The 11,093-nt window shown below is 41.1% G+C and overlaps 1 protein-coding gene across 2 annotated transcripts in view; it reads right to left on the bottom strand.

The window, feature by feature from the left end:
- LOC143029817 (uncharacterized) overlaps window positions 1-11,093 on the bottom strand; it is a 123,748-nt gene that overhangs the window by 15,120 nt on the left and 97,535 nt on the right. The window contains exon 8 of one of the 2 annotated variants that reach the window (XM_076192864.1): window positions 7,299-8,496. The exons of the other annotated variant lie outside the window; for it this stretch is intronic. Within the exon in view, the coding sequence (XP_076048979.1) occupies window positions 8,194-8,496 (303 nt within the window). The 3' untranslated portion in view covers window positions 7,299-8,193. Of the gene's footprint in view, window positions 1-7,298; window positions 8,497-11,093 lie in introns of those variants that run through there. 2 annotated transcript variants of the gene reach the window in all.

An 11,093-nucleotide genomic window follows, 5' to 3' on the forward strand; every position in this document is an offset into this window, starting at 1 on the left:
TTCCAAGCGTACAAAGATTTCTCATAAATTATATAGCATGAATGAAGTGGACCAGATTAAACAAACCTAAGAATTCTGGGAAAAGTTCTTAGTAATCATAGTAATGTTTTGTTGAAAGACCTTTCATTAGGAATGTAAAGTTTGGCTTATCCTAAAGAGAAAAAAAAATCCACAAATGGAAGTAACCCTAAAAAAAAATTTCCATGACATAAACTTACTGAAATACATACATTTATCTTCTCAAACTAATTAATTCTCATTATTCAATCTGCTATATCAATCTTGCATTATTATACAATTCAGTATGCACATAAACAAAACAGTATTTTGTACACTAATCAATTTCATTAATCCTTCCTTCTATCCATTACTACAATCTGAGTAGGAATGAGAATATACTAAACTCACTTTGTGGCCACAGCTCTGATTGGCTGGAGTTTTTGCCATAAAACGAAGCTAACTTTTCTCAGTCCCGTTGAAATAAAGAGTATATTTTCTTTCGCTTGAAATACACATTCCAAAACAACAGCATTTCTAAGTCCCAACAGAATCCATCTTTATCCGGTAACAATTACATCTAACAAGAATCATACGAGGAAAATAAAGGAAACGTTCGAGAAACGATTAAAAATATGGATGTGAATGTTACAAATTGTGACAAACACGTAAACATCTGAACATAATATGGTACTTAACAAATAATATAATTTACTTAATATTGGTCAACTTTACTCAGTTCAATCTTCTTCTTATACCTTGAATATCACATATTAATCTACAATAAGGATTCAAAGAATGTGAAAGAAAAACATAAACATTAATTTTTCATGGCAGTGATGAGAAAAATAACGCTAACCCTTTAAATAAAGCCGTTACATTTGATATGTTTTACGTAAGCATTGGTCATTTCTGATCCGTACGGAAATATCTTATATATCTAACTCCATTCTGTGCTTGAGATTTCCTTTTATTTCAACACCCACGTTAGAAAAAGGATTTTTCTTAATCTCTTCTCAATAAACGCAGACAAAATCTCACTACGCAAATTTCCTGCACCGTCTCCTCTCCTAATGACTAGATTTGAGCTAATACTGTACAAAGTATCGACGATATCCAGTCTAACAACTGGGAATGAGAAGAGCAGGATGGAACGGTACGGAACTCGTGGTGTTGACGTCATGTCTTAACCGCACCCACGAAGTAACTTTCCCGCCACCGAGCTCCAAACGAATACGAAAATCATATCCATAAAATTTTCATGGCACAAATAAGGTACCACATTGAACTATCTCCCTATCCAGTGCAATCATGGGATGAATCAGAAAAGTCAGTTTGACTTTCTTCAGTTGGTGTGTTCAGGTTGAAGGCGAAGGAATCGTATAAGGAATGATGTCAAAAGTGAAGACAGGGATGACTTGGTTGGGAGTTACATAGCATGATCATGAGTGAAAGAATGATGGTTAACGGGGGCTGTCCCCCTGTACTTTAATGTAGCGTCCTTGTCCTACATTAATATACTTTCTATCCTGCCCTTTCAATGCACACTCAGTAATACATACTTCAAGAGAATGGTTTGGAAAACCCGCTGAAGTCTGTGCGGCGCAAGGGAAAGGGGTTGATGGAGGTTTCCTTATCAAATACAACAAGAGCACAGCCTGGCATTGACTAAAAATACTTTATCCTCGGCCAGCGTGGTTCCCGCCAAAATCGGCGGTTGGCTCACGACTGGCACAACAATCTCACAATCGTGTGTACCTAACAGGTGCCAATCAATCGCCATCGCGACAAACAGCGACACAAACATAATCCTCACACCAAGGACATTTACCTCGGCAACAGCAGCAGCAGCAACACATAAACTCTTGACATAAGCACAGCAGAAGAGCGTTTTTTGTCTCCGTTTCGTCTGCACAACTCTTGTTTACCTGTTCGCGCGTGTGGACGGCAAGACTTTTCATAATAAAATTACCACCACCTTCACGTGACGCAAGGTCTACATTTCATCAACATATTCGAGATACCTTAGAATAGTCACTGGGCCAGCAATATCTTCTATTCACAATAGCATAGCTACATCCCCTTTTCCATCTATCATACAAATATTATGGGTCCAACATGCGACGTCACTAACGGTCACTTATCAGCACAGACTTCCTTGCTGCAATCTTCCTTTGCATATCTATCTCGTCTTCCATTCATAACTTGACTGACCCAGTTACTGCCACTCCAAGTCCTTCGACATCGAAAAAAATATAAAATAAACAATATTTCGGTATATTGCAACTCCCCCCTCCCTACAACCTACGATCCCACTCACCATCCGACAGTAAAAATAACGTACACACAAAACTAATAAAACAATTTTAAGCACTTAAAGTCTGCATGTTTCAGGTCCCAACCGACCACCAACAACTACCACTAAGCACAGCAAGGATTACTACCATGTCCTCCAAGTTCATGTAACTTAATGTTCTGATTTACTGGAACAGAAATAAAGACCCCTATGCTCTGAGAAAACCGCAACCACGTTTTCATAAAAAACACGCATGCGCACCACCAAAAAATAATAATAATAATCTTCCAAATTCCTTTTGAACATGCATACAGTAACAAGAAATTCCTTTTACATTCGAGATTCTTCAAAATCATATGCATTTCCTTCAATAACTATGAAACACTGAAACATACCCATTTTCAGTGACTGAACCTAAACTACTTCAAACATGAGCGTGGTGTCTACATCCTACGTACGTGAAAAATTATAAACATGTAAATAGTAATATTTTCAATCCTTTACTTAAACAAAGACTAGACACTTTCACAGAACACAGGGTACGTAAAATACATCAAACTCTACGCAACCTACCGAATAAATTCTTGTAAAAAAAAAAATCATCCTTGGTAAACCATCAAAGAAAATTATGGAAATAATAAATCATGAACAACCTACTCGAGGCCCTTGCAAGAAGCTCGCTTGACTAGACGGAACGGTGCATTCTCCCGCCACCGGTCCTGAACCGATCCTTCCAATCCGACAATCATTTTACGCATGGCACAACCCCGTAATTTTTTACATACGACACTCACTAGACAGGATCGGGATGAACTTTTGAGATGATACTTTCTCTTAGGAAAAGGATGGTTGACTTGAGCAAGTCGAAAGGCCAGACGTTCAGGGCTATGCATGCCTACACCATAGAGGATATCGTCTACGTGGGAAGGACTTGCAAAAGCGGACAGATAATACACAGCCATACACCCTACGCACACACACACGCATCCACACAAACATGAACTAATGCATATTCAGCTGGAAGGGTTTCACACGCGTGAAAAAGATACTTGCATGAAGATATCTTGACAGGTTCAAACTAAATATGGTCAAAGTGATCATGAAATGACCACGAATAAGAACATCGCTGTAGAGATGACGGTGTTCCGCCTCTGACGTCACACCGTCGCTTCATATTTCTCATCTAATTACATACAAATGGGAAAGAAGTGTTCTAAAAACTTCCGTATTTACAAAGCTGCACCATGAAATATTGTACTGTGCCTACATTGCTTATGGCATCGAATGGTATGGTCGCGTTTTCAAAACGACAGTTTCGGTTTTGGCGCGCGCGGGAGAATAGACGTCGCCCTTGGTCAGTGGGAGTAGGCGAAGCCCAGTCTGGTCACCCACGAATTTCCAAGTGTCCACGAACACCGTGGCACTGGCAGCAACAACACACTTCGCACCGTGGTACAAAAGTAAAAATAGCAGTTTATTTGTTTTATTTTTTCTCTCTCTCAAATGTCACCGCAGTAGAAAAAGTAGAAACAAAAACTCATTACGGATTGCGTTGCTAACGTCCGGAATGAGATTTTAACGTCGCCGTGGGCTGCTAGCGGTTTTGGTACTACGAATATTTGGACGACGTGTTGGTGCGCTCACACGCACCTTTGTCGCATCGCATCCAGCGACATACTAACTGGTTTGAGTCTCCTCGAGTACAGATAAAGTGTCCGAAATATTGGCTGTAGCACAGACAGGGATGGGGGAACAAGAATGTCTGTTACACAGGTTTGAAAATGATGGACTTAACCCTTTCTCTGATATTCCCGATCAGGATATTGTTTTATGGCTGCCGCCATTTTTTATTTATTTATTTATCTTTTTATTTCGCCGAGGGAATCCCTCTGCGCAGCGAAAAGGTTAAGATGATTGTGTTTTCATGAAAATTGTAACGAAACATTAATCCAGAAGTTTCAAATGGGGGGAAAGGGAGGGAGGTTCCTACCGCAGAGGATGTGGGATGGATGAATAACATCGCTGCTGTTCTAAAACAGTGAGTATTGTACACGGAGAGAGTTCGATCTACAAAGTTAAGATTGTTCCTTTTTTTTTTACACATCGACAGTCAGAAACATAAAAACTGAAAGCACGACAAAGCTGACTAACATATGACAAGAAGATGATTGTATAATGAAACATTTCGTGATTCTTTCGCCGCTATAAAAAAACGTGACGTCATGTCTGACTCGAAACAAAAATTAAACACATTCAAGAGTGCTTTGGTATCACAAAAACAAAAGCCGAGTATTGTCGAGAATGCAGTTTGCATTCACTTAAAATAAGAAGAATTTGCATTCAACAAGGTGAAGTATTCTTCAGACATCATCTGTCCATAAATAATACTAATAATAATACAAAATCTACGGAGAAAGCCTTCAATGCTCCCCAAAGAAAGTATATTCATTCTTCGAAGATATACCTCTATATGAAAAATATAGCTTATCCTTGAGGACAGTGTCTTTGGAAAGTTATTTACTGCATATCTCAGTTTGTTATTTGTACTAACTAGGGGAAAAAATCTTCCTCCAGAAGCGCTTTCTATAAATTCTGTTTCACCTAAAGCTTTGTTAGCACGGGGCAAGTTCAAAGGCAAGTCAAGTGTGCAAGTTACTTGAACTGGAAAGGAAAGCAAGCAAGTACATGTTCACACAGGCCACTTGTCAATGACTTGGCCTGTGTAAACACGTACTCGTAGTTGCTCGATTTCCTCTCCAGTTCAAGTAACTTGTACACTTGACTTGCCTCTCAACTTGCCCCGTGTAACAAGGCTTAACAATTAAACCTGCGTATCTTAACGAAGAACATGTGTAGACAACGCTAATTTCTTCCAAGGGAATAACTGTCTTCATATCGCTAATTGCATATCTATGCTTTTGTAGCCTGCAAAGAGGTGCCCTCTTCACAAACACTCCTGTTTCCAACTCACGTAAGAACGTAACCAGTATATACTGTACATTTTCTAAATGAAACTTGCTTCTTCGCCTACTTGCGAGTCACATAAGACTGTCAAAGTTTTCTTACAAAAAAAAAAAAATCTGCATTAATATGTTGTACTCCTATATATTTTCTTTTCACAGTTAGCAAAAATGTCTAACTATTTCCCCCGCATGGAAATTCATGGCACTTTAATGACTCCTTCAAAGGCGTCTACCTTCACGCAAGTCACCCATTTTCTTAACGAAACTCTCGTTTTCTCCTTTCAGAAAATGTCTACATAAGCGTATGTTCGCAGTGTCCTTAATAATTTCAAGCATTCTTACGATCTCTGGATATTTTGTATAAAAAATTATATTCGATTACATAAAAAATTACATTCGTTTACATTCCTGTTTCAGCCGCCTGCACGCTCTCGATATTACTAAATTCGTCAAGAGTATAATTTTAAGGATGTCACTAATATGCGTGTATATGTATTATATATATATATATATAATATATATATATATATATATATATATATATATATATATATATATATATATATATATATATATGCGAGTTGAATGTTCTAACACATTGGATAAACTGAATATCCCAGTATCGGAGAAAAGAAAATAGGTTGTTCGAAGATACGTATATTGCGATCACTGTGATCCTCTTCAGTGTGGTTGTACAAAAGGGTGAGTGGACCTATGTACTAGGAAGAGATACATAGAGGTGACATGGGAAGGGATGGTAATGCGTGGTTCGTGAGCCCAGGTCGTGATGATCCCAAGTAAATTGACCCTGGGTCAAATATTTGAGCGACAGGTAGAAGTTTCAGGTCTTGGCAGACAACTTGACTTACGTCAACAATATTGTAAGTCAATTTGTCTGCACAGACCAGAAACTATCACCTGTCGGGCAAATATTTGACCTGGGCTCAATTTGACCTTGGGATCATCGTGACCTGGGCTCAAACGGACCACCCATTACCATTCTACCTCCCTATATACCTCTTCCTAGTATATATAACTCCACTCACCCTTTGTGCAACCACACTGAAGAGGCTCAGAGATAGTGATCGCAATATACGTATGTTCGAGGTTTTTATGTTTTTCTTTTCTCCGATAGTGGGATATTAAATTTACATCAATTTATATATATATATATATATATATATATATATATATATATATATATATATATATATGCACACACACATATATATGCATGTATATATATATATGAATAAATATATATACATACATATATATGTACACTTATTCATATATATACAAGTGTATATATATATATATATATATTATATATATATTATATATATATATGTACACTTATTCATATATATACAAGTATATATATATATATATATATATATACATATAAATGCACACACACATATGTATATATATATATATATATATATACATATATATATGCACACACACACATATATATGTAAATATATATAAATATATATATATATATATATATATATATATATATACATATGCATATATTTATAAACAGTTACATACTCTAAGCGGAATGGCCTAGGATCCCTAAAAATATTTTATATATCACAACCAATATCATAGCAATAACAAGTATTCTTCCAAGAATGTCGTATGCTTTCTCCAAGAAATCTACTTCTCAAAAAGAAAACAGAATACAAACGAAACCTGTGCTCTTAAGAGGCAAATCAACTGCTCCTCAAAATATAATTCCCAAAATATACTGATTTTTTTTAATGGGAAACTCGACTACACCCTCCAATCGAAGCAAATATGCAAAATTAAATTAGTTTACATTTTCGGTAGTATGCTGTGCGCATTCTCCTTTCGTAAACATTGTGTGTTCCGTTATGTTCATTATGGGATCAACAACAACAAAACTTATAAACGCATCTCCTTACTAGAATCGTGTGTGTGTGTGTGTGTGTGTGTGTGTGTGTGTGTGTGTGTGTGTGTGTGTGTGTGTGTGTGTGTGTGTGTGTGTGTGTGTGTGCGTGTGTGTGCGTGTGTGTGAGTGTGCGTGCACGTGTGAGTATGCGTGTTTATCTGCGCGTGAGAGCGTTTGTACGTATGCAGGTGCGCGTGTGTACATGCATTCACGTGCATGTGTACGTGTATTACACATACAATCGCACACGTACTCTCTCTATCTCACACACACACACACACACACACACACACACACACACACACACACACACACACACACACACACACGCACACACACACACGACACTGGTTAAAAAAAATATTGATTCACTGAATCAAATAACTCTCTTGTCCTAAAGACGTAAGACGAGAAACATGAGATCAGAACGCCGTTTATATCAACGGTCATAACGTCTGGAATTTCTTAAGATCTATTTGTTGCAGCCCCACCCACCCATCAGTGGCTCTGCCTGCCACACCTATCCAGTCACCAACCCCTTGCACAAGTTGGTCATGCACGGATGTCCCCTGTTCCTTAAAGTCTCCGGAAGTCAAAATATACACATGAAAAAAATCATCTATCTTGGCGCCATGGAGGAGGCCGGCCCCCCCAGCAGTCAACCCTCAGTTCCTCTTCTGTATCGGCACGAGCTGTGTTCCGCCAGCCAGCCAGCCATCCCGCCCGCTCGCGCGACAACTCTGGCGCCAATGACGGCGTTCTCGCTGTGCGTGTGTAGGGAGAGTGGCGGGGTGGGTTACGGTCACCCTTCGGACCCTCCTCCTCCTCCTCCTCCTCCTTCTCCTTCTCCTCCTCCTCCTTCTCCGCCGACACAACGAGCTCAAATGCCGAAGAAGAGAGAGGACTGATCGGGTGTGCTGGCGAGAGCCTTTTCAAATCCAGAGGACCTTGAGAGACTGCGCCAGGATCTGGCACGTGGAGTCTTCGAACTGTAGGGCTGGTGACCGGGAGCCCTAGGAATGCGGACAGATAAATCCATCGGGGTCGCCTGGACCCGATTCGGAAAACTGGATGGCCTCCTGCGTCGGGTGCCGGGTGCGGAGATGAGTCTTGACGTGTCCCGACTGGTTGAAGCGCTGATGGCACAGCGGGCATTCGTACGGCTTGGCACCCGTGTGGATCAGCTGATGCCGTTGCAGGTTGAAGCGGGAAGTGAAACACTTGTGGCAGTGTTCGCACTCGAGGAGCCTACGGGAGCCCGCAAAGCCCGGCGGCAAGTCCTGACAGCGCGAGGAGCCCGAGGACGAGCACGACCCCTGCAAGTGACAAACAAGAGGCGTCAAGGCCGAGGTCATGAAGGTGGTAGTGAATGATGGTGGCGGGTGCAACAAAGAGCAACAAGAAGAAGAAGAAGAAGAAGAAGAAGAAGACATCTATGAAAGGGGTGCACAACACAGCCCGGCCCGACCCGCCCCGTTGCAAGCCACCGCCCGCCCGTTTCCTCCTCCTCCTCCTACTCTCCCCCTCCTCCTCCTCCTCCTCCTCTTCCTCCTCCCCTATCCCCCTCCCCATCCTCTTTCTGCTCCATCATCCGCGGCCGGCAGGCGGCGCACTTATGGCCCGAGGGCGGGGCCAAAGAGGAGGAAGGGGCTAGGTGGGGGGACTGGAGGGGAAATTATGGTGAGGGGGGTGGGGTCTCCTGGCGTGGCGTCCTACTGGAAGCAGGTGAGGCCTACGGTAGTGATTCTGTCGGGGCCCCTGGGCTTTGCCGGCAAGGGCAAAGTTAAGGCTTCTTATGTCAGGCTTAACACACGCACAGCACAGGCTTTTTTTTGTAATAGTATTATGCTTATAACTGCCTTTCTTCTTCGGCTAATAGTGCTTCAATGAGAACGGGTAGGCCGGCTGGCTGGCTGGCTGGCAGATGCCTCCGACGCGTCCACATCACGTCGTCGCTTCAGTTTCAATGCCGAGCTCGCAGCGGCGTGATGCTGCTGCTGCTGCTGTTGCTGCCGCTGCTGCCGCCACCGCCGCCGCCGCTTCTGCTTAATACTTCGTTTTCTACTGCAGGGAGGGGAGGGGGAGTGGAGAAAAACAGGTAGAGGAAATAGTATGAGTGTTGGGATGCGAGATGAAAGGGAGAAGAGGTGAAGAAGAAGAAAGGTAGGAGAGGTGATGATGAAGAAGGGCGAGGTGATGACGAAATAGGGAGGCGAGGTGATGAAGAAGAAATGGAAGCGAAGTGAAGAAGAAGAAAGGGAGGCGAGGTGTTGAAGAAGGGGGGGAGTGATGAAGGAGAAAATAATTATAAAGAAGCTAAAGAGAGTGAGAAGGAAGGAAGGGTTGGGAAAGTAGAGGCGTGGAAGGGAGGGGACAGGGGAGAGGAAGAGAGAGGAGACAGAGACGGAAGATGATGTCGAAGAGGAGGAGGAAGAGCGGAAGGAGGCGAAGGAGCAAAGAAAGAACGGAGAAAATTAAGGCGAAGAAAAGAGAGAGAAAAAATATATATACGAAGGCAAGCGAAGAGGTAGAAACAGAAAACGGGAGAAGAAATGAAGTAATGAAGCGAAAGGGGAAGGAGACGAGAAAAAAGGAACAAGAAGGGAAGAAAGATGGTGATATCGATGGAAAGTAAAAAAAAAAAAAAAAAAAAAAAATTAAATACAAAAGAAGGACGGTGATGGCAAGAGAAATGGAGATGAGTAAGAGGGAAGCGGAGACAGAGGGAGATGTTTATGAAGGATGTTGAGTGATAGAAGAGAGGAACAAGTGGAAAAGGTGACGAAGGAACAGGAGTTGGAGAAAGAATAAGAGAAAGGAGGAATAAAGGACAGAGAGTAAAGGGAAATGAGGAAAAAATCCACTTGATACAAAAGGACAATTTTCTGTTAAACATACAACTGTGTTCCAACACAGTAGTTCCTGTTGCTTACCATTGTCGACGTACCAAGATCGTTTTGAAAAACAGAATCACTCCTTCAAGAGGGAATTTCGTAATCACGACCCAAGTCTTTTATGAAATCGTAAATGAAAGCAGACTTGACGACATGAAAGGAATCTAAATTAATTTCTAGTGTTAGTCAAACCGTTACATTTGACCGTTTCATGCACAACAAATTGTTCAAACGGTTTCGTATGTCGTTTTCTCTTATTCCAACCGACGCTATGAGATTTCATTAAAGCATCAATTCTTGCCTGGAAAAGGGTGTCGATCGCGAGATGTTCACATGGGGGTCTGTGGACATGTTTGTGTTAAAAACTGGCCATAGTTCAGTGAAAAAGGCCACATACCCTAGAGAGAAAGCGTGGCAAGAAAATAGCTGTGCAGGAGTTGATTCTCCTAAGATAAAAAGGAGGAGGAAGAGGAGGAGAAGAATGGAGAGAGAATTGAAAACGAAGCCAAAGGCAAAAAAGACGAAGAAAAAGTAGAAAGATACGAACACGAAGGAAGAAAGATAAGAAAAAGAAAATAACCTGACGGATCCAGAGATGAAGAAAAAGCAGATGAAGAGGAGAGTGAAGCGGACGAAGACGACGAAGGAAGAAGAAAATAAAAAGAGGTGGAGGAAAACAAAGACGAAAACGAAGATGGCGATCAATATGACGGAAAAGATGTGTCGTTTGGCAATTGAGACACGACTTGGTCAACGCCCTACACCCAGGTGCAAATAATTTTACTGATAATATAAACAAATAAAATAAAAATAAAACATAAAATAAAATACATTAAAACCTTTGTTTGTGACAGAGAGGCACACCAAATAGAGGGAGAGTCCGGACATTTGAATCCAAGAAACGGAACGTTGCCAGAATCAGGGTTACCAAGGCTTTAGGATTTATTGTCGGGACGTTTACAAACAAAAATCCATAAGTGATCATTAAACTCGATCTGGTAATCATTAAAATCTATCAG

The sequence above is a fragment of the Oratosquilla oratoria genome, chromosome 11, assembly GCF_046742065.1.
Source record: "Oratosquilla oratoria isolate Oo_2021 chromosome 11, ASM4674206v1, whole genome shotgun sequence".
Lineage (NCBI taxonomy): Eukaryota > Metazoa > Arthropoda > Malacostraca > Stomatopoda > Squillidae > Oratosquilla > Oratosquilla oratoria.